The 20,371-nt window shown below is 41.7% G+C and overlaps 1 protein-coding gene across 1 annotated transcript in view; it reads right to left on the minus strand.

Annotated features, from left to right (window-relative positions):
- Positions 1 to 3,705: 3,705 nt before the first annotated feature.
- Positions 3,706 to 20,371, minus strand: part of LAMA4 (laminin subunit alpha 4) — a 126,567-nt gene continuing 109,901 nt past the window's right edge. The window contains exons 29-38 of the mRNA XM_065400888.1: positions 19,081 to 19,245; positions 17,646 to 17,799; positions 16,232 to 16,422; positions 13,689 to 13,878; positions 12,706 to 12,861; positions 10,837 to 10,996; positions 9,468 to 9,598; positions 6,466 to 6,559; positions 5,988 to 6,107; positions 3,706 to 3,851 (exon numbers count right to left, since the gene is read on the minus strand). Coding sequence (XP_065256960.1) covers positions 3,706 to 3,851; positions 5,988 to 6,107; positions 6,466 to 6,559; positions 9,468 to 9,598; positions 10,837 to 10,996; positions 12,706 to 12,861; positions 13,689 to 13,878; positions 16,232 to 16,422; positions 17,646 to 17,799; positions 19,081 to 19,245 — 1,507 coding nt within the window. The remainder of the gene's footprint in view (positions 3,852 to 5,987; positions 6,108 to 6,465; positions 6,560 to 9,467; positions 9,599 to 10,836; positions 10,997 to 12,705; positions 12,862 to 13,688; positions 13,879 to 16,231; positions 16,423 to 17,645; positions 17,800 to 19,080; positions 19,246 to 20,371) is intronic.

Below are 20,371 nucleotides of genomic sequence, written 5' to 3' on the forward strand. Positions count from 1 at the left end.
TCTCCCCAATTATAAGATTATCCCCAAAATCATGAGTTTAAAAAAAAATTATATTGTGATTTTTGTTTTGTTTTTTTATTTTTTTTAAAATAGTCCTTCACTTTGGACAAGCCATGGACTAATGTTTAACCATCTAGCAGTCTAATTCTATGTTTCCATCCTCTATATTGTCTTAATACCTCAAACTGCTGATGGTGTAATACTATACTATACTGAGCCTTCTGAACAAAATTTTTTTGGATTCCAGAAGCGAATTATTCTGTTGCTAAGATATAAATGAGTTGGCAGGCCACTATATCCTAGCTTCATTTTTTTTATAGTGAGTACACTCGAATCCTAGAGATACATTAGATAACAAAAGAAAAATGCAGTTTGTAACTCAAAGACATGCACTACACTTTCAGAAATGTAGCAAATTTCTTATCACTGTCACTTTTAACTACTTAGACCACATGCTGCGGTAGGGAGATATGTTGGAATTCATAGTAAGCCTGCGATTAGCTTTGCCTCAGGGCTTTGTTCACTTTACAAAGCTGATATTTTATTGGGGTCATTTGCTTTCAGAAGAATTACTACCACACCTTTAACTTCTTTATCTTTCCTTATCTTTTTCAGGATGTTGTCCACTACCGTGACCTTGTAGGAGGATGGAAGACTGCTCAGTGTCTTCAAACAGTGTCCCTTGGGCAGAGAGATGTCAATCACAGATGAACACATATGCTGACTCCTCTGCCTGCAAATCAAGTATGCTGTACAGGAGTGTTACAGTTCCTTGCAGATATTACTCTGAGCACTTAAGTGTCCCAGAAAAACACTTACAAGAATTCCTTCAAAGTTCTCACAATTTCTAGAGAAGCTGGCCAAGACAGCTGAGTTTGCATTAGTACTGGTCTAGGACTGTTCAGGGGCCCAATCGCTAAATATGTTCCTGGGAAAAATCCAGTAGTAGCAGATACTCTGTCACAGAGCCTAGCATTGCTCTGACCTACCCGTGAGCTTGAAGATGATGTAAAGGTGTATGTGGATATGGTGGATTCATACAGACCAGTGTTGGAAAAAGAGATTATGTCAGCTACAAAAAGAAACCTCGACAGACATGCAACCTCAGGAAGTTCTACGTTACTTTAGGGATGGCTGGCCCAAGTATCTAAAGGATACTAAGGAAGTGGCATGAGACTATTTTGCGCACAGGTGCCAGCTTCCTCCTGGCCCTGCCCCCACCCGCCCTCTTCCTCTAAGCCCCCACGCCCACTCTGCTGCAGGCTCCACCCCCCCATCCCTTCTTCCAACCCCCCACTGCCGCCCCGCCTCTTTCCCCTGCTCTGCTTTTGCCCTGCCTCCTTCCCGCCTCTTCCCACCCAGTTCCACTCCCTTCCCCAAGTGCATCCCGTCCCCACTCTTCTCCCTCTCCCCCAGTGCCTCCTGCATGCTGCAGAACAGCTGAACTTGGCAGATTGGAGGTGCTGGGAGGGAGGGGGAAGAGTTGATCGGTGAGGCCGCTGGTGGGTGGGAGGCGCTGGTTCTTTGAAAGGTTGAGGGTCCATACTGGGGATGATGGCAGAAACTGGGAATGCCAGGGGAACAAATTTCTCCTCCACCTCAGCCATGTAAAGATTCCCTGGAATAGACAATACCATCTGGGGCTCCAGTATTTTTTCTTTGCAGGCCCCTTCCTTTGGGCAGACATGGCCAGGAAGCCAGAGGGGCTGCTGGGTATCAGTATTAGTGTGGCGGTACAAGACCTTTCATGCAGGTGGTCCTGGACTCCTACAGTTCTCTGGGGAGGGTAAATCCTGTACCCCCTGATGGGGTAGAAGACTGAGAAGCGAGCCTCATGGAGAATTCCTCCCCAAGACAGGTGTGGGGGGGATGCTCCTGGTCCTATATACTTCAACAGGAGTAGGATCAGCCCCCCTCAGCTCGATTAGCTTCTGATAAAATAAGGTGGAGTAAATTGAATATTAACATTTTTGTGAATTCTAATTGAACTGTGTTTTTTGATTCATGAATGAACTTCAGGTAGCAAGATCTGACTAAGCAGGGAAAGCTATCATCATTCTTTCCTACAAAGCACACTGAAAGAAAAGCCCCACTACACACCCAGGACAATTTTTGTTTATTCCCAGAGCTCAAACACTTCTTTGGAACAGAAGTGAGCTGGAAGAACATTCTGGGTGTCTGCATACAAATAAAATACACAGTAATGAATATGTAACACCTGTCTTTTACCAACATTTAATAAACAATAGTTGGTATATGCCTAGGAGATACAAGCATCTGTTATTCTTGGCTATACCTGCCTGGAAGCAGCAGACAACCTGAAAAGGAATTTCAGCAACACCAATGGTGAATCTGCAAAACAGTGAATCTGCTGTTCTTTTCTGTCCTGCATTGGAGGGCTAGAGATTAGCAGGATGGGGAAGGTTTATGTCAATTGAGAGGATGGTTGGTAGGAGTGGAAATGTCAGGGAGTCAGGTTTTCTAGGGGACCTGAGCAGAATGTGGCACTTGAAGGCAATTGGCTGAGTGCTTATTGGGATCCATGATGCGCTAGATTACACTAGGCCTAGCAACTGCGGTACTTTTCCTTCTTGCCTCTGAGTAGTGGACCACTGGATGTGCTACCAAGTACTGTGTCAGAGAAAGGTTGGCATACCACACACACCAACGATCTCACAAGGGGGGATTATTACACTTTTGTGATGGTGTTTCTCCAGATGCTTTGGGACTGATTCTTCTCTGGTTTACACAAGTGTAAATCAAGAGTAATTCTGCTGAAGTCAGTGAAATTACTTGTTATACCACTATAATCAGGTCCTGGATCTTTGTGTATTTATATGTTATATTGGATATATTAAAATTTAGATGAAAAATGTAATAAAAAACTTTAAATTTTGAAAATTTCAATCAGTCCTTATACACACACATGTGCACGCACACTCTGCTTCCTATGTGAGGCAGTTTGTCCTAATATTGTTTAGTTTATGTAACAACTATTATGTATATTAAAAACAGTAAGTCCTGCTTCACCTCATGCTAGGATTCAAACTATTACATGGTGTCAGATGAGAAAATCACTACAAAAGGGTTCCACAAATTCACCTGGAAGTAGAAAGAAATGGGTTCTAATTTTTTTATTGTTTCCAAAAATTCTATGGTCAGCATACTCCCATTTTAGCTGAGCAAAGAATAAATGAGCTCCATGTAAAAGAATCTTGCACACAATTGTTTACACAGTAAGTCTATTATCTAGCTTTATTCTTTAATGCATATTAGCAATTCTTTTCAAGTTAAACCAAAGTTGGTGATCAAGGGCATTTGTATGCTATGGAATGAAATGATTTAAGGTCTCTCTGGAAAGCAACATATTTAAAATCATTTGCCTTTATTCTGTAATCCATCAGCATTTTCATTGACAGCGTGATAGGGCTTGCTACAAAGATACTGTAAGAATTGTAAAACTTGTTCTTATGGTTTAGTAAGAGCATTGTAGAAATAACATCTCTGTTTATTCTTCATGTCTTTTCTTTGCACACATAGAAATTTCAAGTGAGTGACCCTAAGCATAACTGCTTTATCATATAAAGACCCTTGATATATTTTCATTTTCCCCCAGCATCGGTAATGGAATAGAACATGGTTTCTTTTGCGTGTTTTTTTCCTTCAGTGCTGTAAAGAAGTTTGCAGTGTTGCTGCTGTGTGGTATCAAGCTGTTGGACATGTGTTGATGCTCACAGCACCACTGACCAGAGCTGCTTTACTGAAACTCACTGGCTTTCCATCAATCACAAAGTTACGAATGCAGCCGGTGAAGGAGTTGCGTGTGGTTAGGCTGGACGTTAGAAGGGACTCTGGAAGAACCAAAGAAAAAAGGAGAATTAGAACCAATGATGACAGAAGTACCATTTACAACAATTTTAAATAAAGCTGGCTGAAAACTGGGGGAATGATTTTGAAAATATTTTGAAGTTGTTTCTGTATTGCAGGTTTGAAATTGACCCATTTTCTGCTTCTTGAAACATGGGTCAGGATATTTTTTACTGAAATTATTTAAAAAAAATCAAAATCATTTCTGAAAAAACTTCTTTTACCAAAACCAGGGTTTTCAGTAAGACCAGCTCAAGTTCTAGCAAAATTCCAAGGGACCAGATCTGGCTCTCTGGTACATACAGGCAATCTCAAATATTTTTATTTTGCAGATAGATTTTAAGAGACCCAAAATCAGTAAAACAGTATTAATAATAATACTTACCTTTTTTATAGCGCTTTCCATCAGTAGATCTCAAAGCGGATTACCAAGGAGGTTAGCATCATTAGCCCCATTTTATGGATGGGGAAACTCAGACCTAGAGAGGTGAGGCAACTCACCCAAATGGCCACTGGCAGAACGGTGACTAGACACCAGGTATTCTGAGTCCCAGTGCAGTGTTCTATTCACTAGGGCACCCTATGATATATCTTGGGTGTAGTCAATACAACAAGAAAACTGGAATAAGCCTAATTCTACAGTATGGTTTTGTATGGGGCTATCAATCCATCATGGGTTGTGAAACTGCCTGATTTAGTAGCATGATTATTACAGCTGGTCAGAAAGTGGAAAAATATTCCCCTCATTTTTAATCAAAATTTGTTTGGATGGAAGTTTTCTGATCAGCTCTAGCAACTGCAAGAAAAGTGATTCTTGAGAGCTAATCAGGCTGCCTTGTACTGCGGTTTAGGGCCTTAAATTTGGGCATTGGGTGTCTAAGTCCCTTTGTAGAGCTGAGTCTAATTTTGTAATTTCTTGTGATATAACTAAATATAACCAAACAAAACAGACGCATAAGGGTAAATGTGTTAGCTGTTTACAGTACTATATCTACATTCAGTTTTATGCTTTGTTTGTTGTAGTGAAGTTCATTATTGGATACTTCTGTTCCAAGATGATGATAATATCATGGAGTCAATATGTAATGTCTCGTTAGTATTTTATAGCTAATGCGGAATTGTAAAATTCTGTTATCACAGGCCAGAACAGCATTCACAATTACCACATTATATTACATATTAGGGTAGTTTTTGTGATGATTGTTTAGAAGTTCTAAGAAAATTCCAGTTTAGAATTTATGCACAAAGCTGTGGTTCCCTTCTGACTCATTTCCTCCCCCTCACAATGTGGGATGAATGAGAGCATCACACTCTTAAACTGCTAATCCAAGATAAGGAATATAATAATATAATTGTATTGTTAATGCTATTCTTGATTGACATTCATGGCACAGAGAAATAATGCTACATGTTACCAAAGAGAAATGCAGATTTTACAGAAAGTGATTTAAAAGTCAAATTACATCCTGATGACTACAGTTTGCATATGAAAGCACAACAGAATAATGAAAGTAAATATAGTAATCTTGGCCCACACCACACAGATGGTCTGAGTCACAAAGTCACATTAACAGACATCTGTGCATTGGAAATGGACAGAATAAGAATTTTCATGTTGTATATTCAATGTTCAAGGGAGCTGTTGCTTGGAGGAGTTGGAAGGAGCCTAGCAACGCAAGACCTGGAGACTAAAGCTATGCGGGAACTGGAATTTCTGTCCCATAAAAAATTTCACATCCCCCTCTTCCCCCCCCCCCCAAAAGTTCATTCCAAATTGGAACAAAAAAATGGGAAAAGCAAATTTTTTTTTTCAGGGCCAGCAAGCCAGCTCTCCAGATGCCCAGCTGGCTCCCCAACTATCTCCCCAGCTGCCTGGAATGTTTAGATTCCATCAAATCAACAGATTCTGGTGGAAAACTGTTCTTTCACCTCTCCCTAAGCCGTCAAATTTTACTAGGACATTAGGTCAGTTCTTCAAAATTTGCGATTACGTGAGGAAAACAGAGAACACAGAAGAAGGGTGATTTTCACTATCTAGAAGAAAACTAGACATTTCTGTTTCTGTTTTAAACCGTGTTGGCATTCGGGTACAAAGTTATAACAACTCTGACAAGTCTTACCTGGCACACCTCCAACAAACACAGGCTCCCTCTGGTCAACTGCTTTTGGATTTAGAGGTCCTACTACATGGTTTACCTCAGAGTCCACATCCAGCTGCACCACATTAGAGGCTCTAATCACTAGAATGCAAAGCAAAATCTTGTCAAAAAGAGCCCTAATTATAAAATATATCATTTATGCTTTGTATGGCATCTGAAGATGTCTATTGGATCTGCTGTACAGTATAGGCTAGATTGTCTATGGCCCTTGTGTAAGCCTCCCTTGGCTTATAGAGTGCAGGCCCAGGATGCACTACTGTCCTTGGGCATGGACTGCTTCCATGCAAATTTGCTTTGGGGACCTTTCATCCCAAATGCTGGTGAGGAGTTGAAGGCATGATCTCTACTCCCTCTGCTCTGGCCTATGAGAATGGACAACCATGGAGAGAGGATCAGGTTCCACCACCCTTCACAGTGGTAAGATCTGAGATTTACTCACCTGCAATTCTGTGCCACATGCCATCACAGAGACTTTGTTTTGGTGTAACTGAGGTTGAAAAGTCTCTGATTCCGTTATTCAGTTTCACTATAACCTGGGGAAAAAACAATGTAATTCATACTGTAAAATCTTTTCTTTATTCCCCTCCCATCACTTCCCCCCACCCTTTTTTCACCTTGTTGTTGCACTAATGCTTGGTTCCCACTTTAAACATTTATAACTTTAAAAGTGATTGAACCAATTTCCTTTATACTAATTCTTAAAAGATCTTTAAAATGAACCACGTTTCAAGCTTCTCATTTCAGTAGTTTTTGCAACATTTGTGTTCTGAACACAGGGAAAGATTTTGTTTTGTTTTTTACCCTCAGTTAAAAAAGAATATATCTCAACCAATTTCACTCAGATTTCCAGGACTGCTGCCTTATTGATTATTTTTGTATTACTTAGTGCTTACTACTACACAAACACTTAGTAAGCGATAGTCCCTGCCCTGAAGAACCTACAATCTAAACAGAGAAGACAGACAAAGGGTAGGAGAAAAGAAGTATTGTTCTCTCCGTTGTATAGATGGGGAATCGAGGCATAGAGAGCTTAAGCGAACTGTCTAAGATCACAAAGGACATCTGTGGCAGAGCTAGGAACTGAACCCAATTCTCCTGAGTCCAGTGCCTTAATTGCAAGACCACCTTTCCCCATTAAGATTGCAATAGCAGTTGTGGAGCAGCTCTGTCTGTGGCAGAGTGCAAGATTCCTTCTGAGGACTCACAACTCATGCACATGCAGCCCATTTAATTGAGCTGTGCAAAGGTCCAGAAATTGGCCCTTAGGATATGTCTACACTGCAACTGGAGGTGTATTTGCAGCTCAGGTAGACATACATGCGCTAGCTTTGATTGATCTAGTACACTAAAATAACAGTATAGCCACGGTGGCATGGGCAGCGGCTTGGGCTAACTTCCTGAGTACATACCTAAGTTCTTGGATGGGATTGGAGTACTTGTGGCACCTTAGAGACTAACAAATTTATTAGAGCATAAGCTTTCGTGGGCTACAACCCACTTCTTCGGATGCATATAGAGTGAAACATATATTGAGGAGATATATATACACACACATACAGAGAGCATGAACAGGTGGGAGTTGTCTTACCAACTCTGAGAGGCCAATTAAGTAAGAGAAAAAAAACTTTTGAAGTGATAATCAAGATGGCTCAGTACTTCAAAAGTTTTTTTTCTCTTACTTAATTGGCCTCTCAGAGTTGGTAAGACAACTCCCACCTGTTCATGCTCTCTGTATGTGTGTGTATATATATCTCCTCAATATATGTTTCACTCTATATGCATCCGAAGAAGTGGGTTGTAGCCCACGAAAGCTTATGCTCTAATAAATTTGTTAGTCTCTAAGGTGCCACAAGTACTCCTGTTCTTTTTGCGGATACAGACTAACACGGCTGCTACTCTGAAACCTTGGATGGGATTGTATGTGGGCAGCTAGCCTGAGCAGCTGTGGTCACACTGCTATTTTTAGTGCACTAGCTCAATCAAAGCTAGTGCATGTATGTCTACCTGAGCTGGAAATTACACCTCCATTGCAGTGTAGATGTACACATATAATAATCACAGGTTGTCCACTGAAAATGATTAAAAGAAATCACTCAACTTTCATTGTAGAGGAAATGCCAGTGATAATTAGGGAACATTTTTATTTTTCTCTGGAGGGTACCAACATAAGAAACCTCAATAAGCCTCATCCTCTTTTTGCTTCCCCTAGGCGTTGGCCAAGTTTATGGGCATCACTAGCAAAATCAAATTCAAAAGGCTTGGGGAAAGGGTCTACTGGCCTAATAAAGTGGTCAGGTGAGCTGATGGTGGTGAACTAAGATGGGTGATGGTTTAAAAGTAAGTGAAAAGGGCTGGCCATTCTGGTTTATCTCCTGTAGAAGTGTCTGTCAATAAACGAAACAGAAAGCAATTTTCAAAAAAGAGAGAGCATTGATTATGTGCTTAAAGAAAATCACATCAGAAGAATATAGCCATTTGCTAAGGGGATAACTGCAGGACCATTTTGGTGAGGGTCACCTATGCCTTTCCCTACCCCATCTCATCTGTGACTCCCATCTATATTATATGCATAGTAAAGATCACACTGGACCAGTCATGTATAGATCCATATGTTAACAGTGCCATGACAGCGACATCCTATGCAGCTGCAAAAGGCTCAGAGGTTAATGTCCCCTGTTAATTTATAAAGATCAAAACTTACTACAGCTCTATCCTCCATGCCTCAGTTTCCCATCTTAAAAGTGGGAGAAAAGATTCTTTCTTTCTCCAAACATTTGTCTGTCTGGGAGCCTCTCTTATTATGTGTATATATTGCATTTAGCACTATACAACCCCAGTTTTGGTTGGGGTCTCCAGGTGTTACTGTAATACAAACAACAAGCAATAATAGCAACAACTGTTTAGAGACTTAAGCCCACTGTTTTCAATTTATAGTTTTCCAGAACTCGGGGGGGGGGGGAGGGCGCTCTGATTATCAGCCCAAGAGTCGTGGGAGCACCTCCTCAATGTGTCTGCTAAAAAAAGATGAGCACAACTCAGACGTCTCTTTTAACATGCAGTAAATAAAAATGTATTAACTCACCAAGAAAATGAAATCAAGTCACCTTCCTTGTAACTGTTATACATTTTTAATATGCAGATGAAAGAGCAGCACCAAAGTGTCAGTGCTCCTCTTCCCTTTCATCTGTACATTAAATATTAATTGTTGTTGCCAATAAAGTAATTTGATTTGATATTGGCTGATAAATATTTATGTACAATAATAGAAGTATCTGGGTTGTGCTTAACCTCTTCTTGTTTAATGGGGTAATATATTTAGGAGAGAAAGAAGATTCAAGGAATAGTAAATTTGTTAGACAAAAGCTGCATGTAGCACTGAATCCAAGTACACTGTAGAGGGAACTAGGCAGAACAGTGAAGAAAATGTGACCTTCCTTTTACCTGTCCTTGTTTCATGTGCATATTCAGGTACTCCCCATTCACACTGTGACCATGCATTAGGATTCCCGAACTGCTTCGGGGGCGTATTTCCAAAACAACTTCAAATTTCAGGCCTAAACTGAAGGATTCATCTGAGGGGAGAAAAGTGAGCAGTCACACAATGTTATTTCTATACCCAGACTAATTGTGAAACTGGACATCTACTACACTGCAGCATACAGTTCTAATGCTGACTTCTGGTTTTAATATCATCATAGATATTTTAGTCTTCAAGATACTTTTTGACAGCAAAAGGGAAAGTAGAAAATTGAGATGTTCTAGGCAATTTTGTCCCCAGGGCATAAGCCTCACCTCATGCAGCCTCCTTGTGTGAAACTGGCTTGGCGTGAAATTCTGCAGTTCTAACTGAGGCCATATCTATACGTACAATGCTGCAGCAGCATAGCTGTACTGATACAACTGTACCTCTGGAGCCCGTCTGGTGAAGATGCTCTATTCCGACGGGAGAGAGCTCTCCCCTTTGCATAAAACCCCACCTCCGCGAGCGGCATAAGCTATGTTGGCGGGAGAAGCTCTCCCGCCGACATAGCGCAGTGCACACGAGCGCTTATGTCGGTGTAACTTATGTTGCTCAGGGGGGTGGAATATTCAGACCCCTGAGTGACATACATTTTGCCAACGTAGGCTGCAGTGTAGACATAGCCTCAGGCAGTGGGAGTTTTGCCTGAGTAGAGACTGCAGGATTCAGTAGCACTAACCCCGTCCTCCAAGCCTGTGGCAGGCTGTGGAGCAGATCAGAAACAGCCAGCAATCCCTCCTACTATTCTCTTGAGGTGTTGTGGCCCAGCTTCATCCTCTGCTTGCCTAGTGCCTATTGGCACAATTTGTCCATAAGACACTTCCCAGAACAGAATACTGTTCCATAGCCTTAAATAACTTAAACGATTTTGTTATACATACTGCTAACCCACTTCATGACATACAGGAAATCTTTTCATATGCCTTTTGAGTTAAGTATTATTTTGTCACTTAAAAATTCAGGGGCAGATCCTCAGCTGGTATGGATTGTTTTAGCTCCACTGACTCCAATGAGTCTTTAAGAATTTACACTTCCCCATAGCAAAAAGAAATTTGACACTAGTTAACTTGTAAAATATAATTTTTTACATACTGACATTCTCCACACCAACTTTAGGTAAAGGATATATCGTGTTGTTGAACTGATGTCTCATGACTCCCTGCACAGTGATGATTAAATTTAAAAAATTCTGCAACTAGATAGAGAGATACCCAACTCTCTCATCCACATGTGAAGTACAGTGAATATTCCAGTCTTATTATTGGATAAATTTGTTCAGTTACACATTACCAAGAATTACATATCCTCCTTCTGATGAAAAGTATGTTCCTGCTTCTGATGGGCCTTCAAAGCAAGGAGTCACACTGAATGTCTGAGAAGCAGAAGTGATTGATCTTCCGTTGAGCTGTAAATTGCTGAGACAACCATTAAAACTGTAGACTGAGTTAATCTGAGGAAACAAAGTGAGTGATATTATTAAGTAAAATGCTCCTGGAAGGAAAGTAAGTCTTTCGTCTTTCCCTTTTGATTCAGAGCTCCAGCTGGGGTTGTTTATTAATTGTAGGCCTCTGTTTCTCTGTTGCACCATTTCTGCACTAGGCAGGGAAAAGGGAAGGGTGGAGGTATGGGAAGGGACTTTAAACTACCTTTGTGCTCCTCTTACTCTGTGTCCTGCCTGTTCCCCGGTGTCAGTCAGACCAACCTCAGATAAGAGCTAACTTGTGCTCTCATGGCCTTCTCTGAGCTTTGGAAAACAAAGAATAGATGGAGCACAGCAGCAGGGCTCCAGCCGCACCCGCTTGCCTCTGGGTGAGGACAGGGCTACACTCTCCATGTGTGGCAGAGCTACTACCTTGGTATGTGCACCCAAGGATTCCCCAGGAGGAATCCTTGTTGCTTTGGGTTTTGCTTTGTCAAGTTTTTGCTCTTCAGCATCCTCCAATGTGTCTCCAATATGTAGGGCAGACTCTTGGCCTTCATGTAGCTATGTAAAGTCTCAGGGAGACAACACAAGTGAAAATCACTGCCTGCTTAAAACCTTCATAATTGACATGTATATTACAGACCATTACTCTTTATTGCTGCGACTAACAATCAACAACATGAATGTCTTTGTCTTAGCTTTCCCTTAGTAAGGTCTACACCCACCTACACATCCACCACACACCCTCCTACCCAAATTACTAAAAGAAACAAATACAAAAATCCTCAAAGCCAAGCTATTGTATTACCATCTGAGAAGGAAGAAAGTGAAGGAGGGCGTGTTATTGATATCTTTAGTTTTTAGAGTGTTAAGGAGGCTTTCCGATACAATGGTGACAAGGGCCATAGAGATGATATTAGATTAGACAAAACAGACAAATAATCTGGTTATAATCAATGACATGCTGAAAAGAGTTCTCAGGGTATTGCAGCACATTTGGTTATTTTGCCACTGAATCGGCTGGGGTGATGCATTTTTGCCGGATTGCACTGCCTGTTCCTTTTTTTTGTTTGTTTGTTTATGAGGAAGCAGATTTGAATAGATGGCAAAACAAAATTTCCCTATTCCCTCACCCCTGGAATTCTTTGTATTGTACGTAGAGTTTATCATAGGCAAATGGGAATAATTTTTGTGGGAGCCCCTTATTAAAATGTTAGCAGCACCTTTCTGGTGTAACTCTACTATCAAATAGTGCGGTTTTGCTGTGTAACTTCTTTAGAAGGAAAACAAATAAGTCCTAATCCTTGTCTGTGGAGAAGCATCTTTGAACCACTCTGCAGATTCAAAGCAGCCCTAAAGTCAATTTAAATAGCCATGTGAGAGGGATCATCCCATTTTAGAGGGATCTTCCAGTGATGCAGAGCTGGCAGAATGATTCCTATGCCATCTTTTCCATTCAGCCTGCATAATGGGCATGACCAGAGGAAAGGGGTGTGACTGCTACTTCTGTGGTGCTTGGTGATCCTTGACTGCCATAATGATCACCTGGCTGGTTTAAGGTTTTGCTATGGGTCCAGCCCAGTACATCACCAGCCCAGGATCCAGGAACACAGTGGTGGCTTAGACCCACCTTTCACCCCTGCCCCCGATTTGTGCTGTGTGGTCTTCAGCCACACCTGAGGATCGAGGCCAAAATGTATATTAGTAATTTCAGATACAGTATGTGTCTATTTTACCTGGATATTTTTCACAGCTTTTCCTGGAGCCACACCCCCTATATAAAGCGGTCCACTGACTTGCCATGTATTATCAACGGAAGGAAGACTTTCTTCCAATACTCGGAGACCATCAATTATCAAACGACCAGTATCTTTTTCCCGAACAAATATCACCTTGAAAGAGAGAAAATTTATTCAGTGACAATTTTAACTATTGAAGCAGATGATAATGAAACTGCTGAGGAAACATAACTGTATAGCAGAAGAAGATGAGAACATGAGATAATAGCAGGGTATTAGAGAAGATTGTCTGATTCAAAATTTACAAGCTGGCTGCACACTGGCTGTATTTAAACTGTTAATCTTCTCTGTTGGACAACCGTCTCCTCCCATATATAAAAGGCTGGCAATGAAACTTTTGTCTTAACATTTTGTTAAACAAAATAGAACATTGTATATAACCAAGATATTTACAGAGACAAGGCGAGTGAAGTAATATCTTTTTTTGGACCTCACCCACCTTGTCTCTCTAATATTCCAGAACCAGCGTGGCTACAACAATGCAAAGAATATATTTACACATACATATATATGTCTTATATTATATATATTGTTCACATTTAAGGTGCCCTCACTGCCCTCCCAGCTCCTTTGTCTCAATACTGCTTCAGATCGCATAACCTTCTCTTCCAGTTCTAAGCCTTTCCAAACCTTGCTTGGCCTCATTGTTCTGATCACCTCCGCCTCTTCCACTTGGCGGATTACTGTAACTGACTAAACTCCTTAGCCCCCAGTTAATGACTTGGCAAAATACTCAGATCTACATGGTGGATTTTAAAACGTTAGCAAAAATTTCTCAGCATATACGCAAGTGTATGTGGTTATGGACAAAGACTGACATCCCCATGGAAATGAATTGTCAGATAACCACTATGGTTTCCTGACGCATGTATCATCATATAATATCATCATCATAACATCAATCACTTTCTTCAACTTACATTGTGCCAAAGCCCATCATTGTACTTCTCTTGGCTTTTAATCCTTAGCTTCTGATGACCAACATTAAACATAAAAATCAGCCGGCCATGGGCAACAAAAAGGGTGATGAAGTTGTTTTCCTCTTGATCAGATGCATAAAAGATCATTCCATGGGATGAGTGAGTTTTCAAACTAATGGAGAACTGTGATCTGTCAAATAAAAACATGTCATTTTAGTAACAGAGCAGATGTGATTGAAGTCACCATGCAGAGAAGGGAGAATTGAGATCTGTCCCCTTATGCCAGAGAATGTAGTCCTTGTTTATGCAAATTATGTTTTAGATGTACATTCTATATGGTTATTTGAATAGAAGGCAGAGCTGATACCAAGCAGAGGAAAATCCATCTCACAAAGAATTCATCTTTTGAAAACCAAAACCGAATCCTAGGGAGTGAATAAAATCAATACAGATCAAGCACAAAGAAGTATATACGCATTTCTTACATGCTGTGACAGAGTGGTGGACTACAGCAGCTAATCCAGCACTCTGATCCCTACAGCTTCAATGAGTTGCCCCGCACACACCTGAATATGGGGAACTGTGCCAAATTGATAGATTGAGGCTAGGCGGGAGAGAGTTAAAAGCTAATTACCTCATTAACTCAGAAGGAACCAAGGCACAGGAAGAAAGTATGAAAAGGGGGCAAGAAAGGGAAAGAGCTGTAGGCTGGTAGAGCCAAGGCCACAGGAGGTCTCTCCCCTGCTGGGGTCAGAAGCCTTAGAGTCCCAGGATATTCGTAAAGCTGCTGTACAATCTGCAAAGGTGGTGGACATGAATTTTATAAATAAATCACTGTGTGTTTCACCTGAAGAAAGTCTCCAAGTCTGTTTGGTTGGAAAGAGGCCGGAGTGGACCATGCCTGCCACATCCCTGCAGTATTAAAATAGAAGGTCTAATTGCCACAGTGCTTAAAATGTCATCTACATTAGGACTCCCAATATGGCAGGGTTGGGAGAGTTAGTATAGTGGAGGCCTGAGTGTTCACTAGTCCGGTCCTTTGTGTTACAGCAGTGGTGGTGCTGAGTTCCCGCTCTCTCGCACTTCTCATTTAGTCCAAGGGTTAGCTTGGCACCGCTCAGGATTTTCTGTCAGATTTGTTGAAATGCTTAATATCATATACACTCACCCACAAGGATACATTTTAAAATGTCAAAGTCATGGGTATTTTTAATCAACATTAAAATCATGAAACCTATGACTTCCATACTTCCATGTTACTTTTTAATAAATACATAAACAAATGTAGCATTAGGGAGGAATAGAATTTGGGTTCTCTTTTGTTGTTGTCTGTCTCACATGTACTACATATTGAACTTCAACATCAAGGTTGGGGGGAGGGATAGCTCAGTGGTTTGAGCATTGGCCTGCTAAACCCAGGGTTGTGAGTTCAATCCTTGAGGGGGCCACTTGGGGATCTGGGGCAAAATCAGTACTTGGTCCTGCTAGTGAAGGCAGGGGGCTGGACTTGATGACCTTTCAAGGTCCCTTCCAGTTCTAGGAGATGGGATATCTCCATTAATTATTATTATTATTTATTTAAGGTTGCAATAGTTGTTTGTAAAATACTGTATTGAAGTAAAACAAATTCAATGGTTTCATTGTGATTCAGTAAATGCCATTCTTCCCTCTGAACCAGTGCCCCAGTATGCTTAGGGGCCACTGTGTTGTTGAATCTGATGTTTTTTGCATAAACGTTAAACCAAGATCCTGATCCCTTGTGGTCATATACTATTATGTAGCGCTTTCTGTGAGAGTATGAGCATTAAATATCCTTGCCATGCAGATTGAACTAACACTATATAGGGAATTACCTTCATTACCTACAATTGCACTGCTGTTTGAATAGGACATGGTATCCTTTGCTTCATGTGCTACTCCACCATGCAGTGCTGCTAGACAGCTGCCATGTTCCACCCAAGAGGTGACTGGGGAAGTGATTGTTATATAAATACGTTCATTTCAGGCCATGCAATTCTCCCTGATGACATTATTGCTTATGTGTGCAGAGAGAGACTGTGATATAGCCTGTGGTTGGACATGTGCTTTTGGAGTGAGTGCATTATGTAAATATATGATATTGTAATAGTATTAATATTGAGTCAAATCCTGCATTTCTTACTCAGGCTGGGCTCCTATGGGCATTTTTGCTGAGTATTGATTGAGTCAGGACTGCAGGCTTTGGCCTAAGTCTTTTTGCATTGTGATATGGGAGGGATGCAGCTGGCTTGCTCAGAGGTTTAATATATTATTATTAGCAGTATTATTGCACTAGCATCCAAATTGCAATAGGTGCCATACAAGCAGTTAGGGAGGCACAATTTCTCAAGACACAAAGCAGATGAAGAGCCCATGAAAGGGATACAGGATATAAGCACAATAACCAAGGTAATGGCAGCAAGTACATCTCTGTTAGTTCCAAGTTCTTTGTTTGTTTGTTTCCATGGCTCTTTTCTCTGAGAGTAAATTGTTTTTATTTCTCAGGTCACTATGTGATGCTTTACCTGTCACTGAAATTCTTTGGTATGTGGTCAAACTCTTGCCGGCTGTTTGCTATTCCTCCAAACTGGTTTGCATGTTCAATTGCCGTGGGGTTCTTGGACAACTGGCAGTCAGGGTCTCTTTGCATACTCATTTCTTGATCTAAATTTTTGAGGCCAGTTGCCTTTGAGGTTCTTTCTTTTTCTCTTCCCACCTTCATACAAGGAAAGCCATTAAACAAGTGTTTAAAGTGGATGTGCATATGATGAGCAGAGACAGTACTGTTTACCAACTGGCGGGTAATATTTTATAAAAATATCTAGAGTTGTTCCAAATCTAATCAATATATCTGTCCCCAAATAATTCTTTTGTATTTAATTTTCAGCTCCATGCCCACCACTGATGCAGAGAAACACAGAATTTCTAACTGCTTAGCCAACATATAATGGCAATTCAGTTCTTATGAATTTGCCAGCCTGAGCCCCTTGTGGTGGTCTTCCCCCCTTTTAAGGATGTGAGCTCTGCTGCAATTCAGCATAGCATAGGACCTCAATCTCAGAATACTGGATTAAGGTTAACACTCATTTACACCGATGCAAGTTGATTATAGTAGGTGGAGTTGCATGGATGTAGCTGAGAGCAAAAACTAGCTCATTGACTTCGCTGCCTTAAGACTAAAGAGGAAACAGGAGAGGGAACTTTCTGTCACACTTTTTAGGAGACCTCAGAAATTTTGTTTTCCAATTCTACTAACTAGGAAAGAATGATATGACTGTTCCCTGAAGCTGAGGCAAATGCAGCCCTGTACATGTCCAGCAGTAGAAAATTTACAGTGGATTGTCCTTTTATTTTTGTTATAAAATCAAACAAACAAACAAAAAAAACCCCAAACACGCTAACAACCCCAAACAAAAACTAGCAAATTATACAACTGACACCTTTTTGATCCTTTGGCTAAGAGATCAAGTGTAGTATCAATTTAGTATCTAAGTTCTTATTGGGAGAAATTGCAGAGGGTTGGATTTGATATGTTCTTTCCCATTTATAACTACTATAATACTATGATGCTCTCTGACTTTTACTACATCTTTTTGTATATCTCCTTTCCCCAGCTAAACCATTGGGCTAGGCATAAAGAAGTCATTTTCATTAGCAGGTAAAAGCGTCAGTAGCTTGTAGAGCATTTTAAAAGTTTCCTTTAAAAATGGGTGAAACTATAATGAAAAAAGTCTTTGATGAATCTTGGAATCTGCAAAATGAGATCATCTGTTTGAAATTATGAAATATTCAAAGGGGCCAAGTCCCATCCTCTGTTATTTTTCAGATGTGTCTTGGAACCACAACAATGTGGCCAGCCTAGGATCATGAGGCAGTATATGTGGACTTTGGCAAACTGTAAATTGATTTCAGAATAGTCACAAGTCAGTTAGTGCTAACCTTTTTATTATGTCTTCCTTTGGCTGTTGAAGAGTTCTTTCCTTTCTTATGTAGAAGGGCAACTGGAGGGGAGTCAACAGGGCATCCATAAAGAGAAGTTTGGACCTTCTCAGGGTACCGCTGGAAATCTTCCACTTCAACCTCTCGATCCAACCTGTGTTTCAAAGAGGGGATAATGTTAAGAATAGCTGACTGAGGTGTAGCAAAAATAGCTTTTTAAAAACAGAATTGAAAAATAATTAAAATATCCAAATTAAGCTAGTATAAAATATATAATTTTTTCACTTGTTATCACCAGGACAACCTCAGAGATCTTCTTATTACAAGTGAAATTTTAGAGAGGTCTGTGACTTCAAATCATGGGGAAAAAGTTGGGCTCATTGTATATATAACATTTTGCCCGGAATAAGGGGAGTGCATAGCTGTGCTGACCCAGAAGCAGACTGACCTTGCTCCATTGGGGAAGCAATCTGCGAAGGACCAATTCTGCTCTGCACATTTCCAGGTGAGCTGGCTGACATGCACGGGGGAAATGGAGCTAAAGTTCTACCTCTTCCTACCAGTGCAGCAGGAGGAGTAGCTGTTCTGTTCTGTCCCCTCCTTGGACTATGACCTGTGGTGGGTGGCTAGTACAGGGCAAGAAGCAATCTTGCTCTAACTGATATACACGTCAGTCCAATTTCCCTGTATGAATCACCGTCTTGATAATCTGATTTTTGGAAAATAAATCTGACTACATTTAAGTTCATAGTTACTAGTGGGTGGGCACACACACCACAAAACACTCTCCCAGCTGGCATTAGTTGGTATCCTTCTTGGCAGTCTCAGCAGAGGGGATGAACGACCCTCTCACCCACACACAGATGGTCCTTCGAGGCTAGCACAGTGGTCGGACAATATGTGCAGCTTGCACAGCTTCTGCCTGTCTTATATCTGTGCTATTCATAAACAAAGGATTTCAGTCTGCAGGACTCTCAATCCGGCACCATTAACCAGCAATACATTTCAGAAAAAAAATCTAAAAAGGAACATTTTGCAAAATGATTTAGATCCACATTTCAACAAGACCAAACTCCCAGCTCTGAGGCCTTGTGAGACACTGTCATATCCTTTTATTACAAAGGTAGAGCTGTAAATTACATTATACAAATGTAAATTATTCTGCAAATTATACATTGCACCAAAGGAATTAGCAAGTATGGTAATGGCTGAGTTACCTCAATAGTTATTTCCACTTCAACAGTTTTTTAATGTAGAAGGGCAGTTCTGAGGCATTTCATAGTAAATTAAAGAAAAAGGCGTTTGTATACATTGGGTAACCCCACAAAATAAGGTAAAAGATTTCATTGTGAAAAAAGTCAGTTCTCATTGGTATTTATTTTCTATGTTGTCAGACACAGACTGTTTGATGTGTACTGTTGTGGATGTTACATACCTGATGAAGTAGGCATTGCTTATACACCCAGTGAAATTGGCATATTGAGTACTGATGGGAGAGCCACCAAAGTAGAACTTCTTGGCACTTGCAGGCTTTAGTTCTGTTTTGTCTCTAGCTGGATTCTTTTTGCTATGTTTTTTGTCATCTACTATTAGCTCATATCTGCAAAGAGAAATGTTCCTTTTCACAAACTGATTTTGAAAGAGTTTATTCAGAGTTATTACACAGTGTGTTATATGTGCCAATGTTCCCATAATGCTGAACTCAGCGTCTGATTTCCTAAATGGCAATATCAGAAGACAACCTATTTCCTTCCAGCTATGCAATAAATGGCAGTGGGATTAGCCAGTGTGGTAGCTTGGAGTCCAATGGCCAAAAGCTCCACTGAGATCTTTGAGATACTCCTGATATTCAGAAAGCCACAGTACACTATGGCTAAGACTAATTAAACGAATTGATCACTAGTGAAAGGATGGAACACTATATGGGAAAGTGAGATACCATACACACATCATATCATTTTGGTGTTTAAGATGATATTGTATTGCTTAAGGGTAATCTAGGGTGACCAGACGTCCCGATTTTATCGGGACTGTCCCGATATTTCCTTGTTTGTCCCACGTCCCGACCAATGTGCGGTCGGGACACTGGACAAACAAGGAAATGCTCCGGAGCCCGGAAGTGCTCACGCCCCCCCCCCCCGCCCCGACTCCGCCCCCTCCTTCCCCCATTGGCTCCCTCCCCGAATCCCCGCCTCTTCCCCAGGCTCACCATTCCTCCTCCCTCCGGCGCTTGTGGAGGGAGGCCTGGGAGACGCAGGGGAAGCGCGGGGCCAGGGTGGGTGAGAATCCGGCCTAGCCCCAAGCAGGCAGGACTCAGTCGGGCGGTAGGGAGAGGAGGGGGGCAGCCCGCGGGGCCAGGCGGCGGCTGTTCTCCTCCCCTGGGCAGCGGGACTCGGGAGCAGCCGCTGCTGCAGCTCCCACTGCCACGGGGGGAGGAAGCGGCCATGGTGCTCGGCGGCTGCGGCTCTGGCGCCCGGGCCCGAACCCCCCGAGCCCGGGCCTGCTGCGGGGACCCAGCAGCACGCACGCTGCACCCAGCCCAGCCCCTGGCCAGTCGCCTCTGGGCTGCTGCCCAGCTGGTGCAATCCCGCGGCGGCCCCGGGGCGGAGGCATCGGCAGCCCAGCCCCGTTCGTTCCCCTGCGGGACCCGAGCGGGACGGGGGGGCTGGGGCCTGCTGCCCCCACTCCGGGGCCGCCGCGGGATTGCACCAGCTGGGCAGCAGCCC

Source organism: Emys orbicularis, chromosome 3 (assembly GCF_028017835.1).
Source record: "Emys orbicularis isolate rEmyOrb1 chromosome 3, rEmyOrb1.hap1, whole genome shotgun sequence".
NCBI lineage: Eukaryota > Metazoa > Chordata > Testudines > Emydidae > Emys > Emys orbicularis.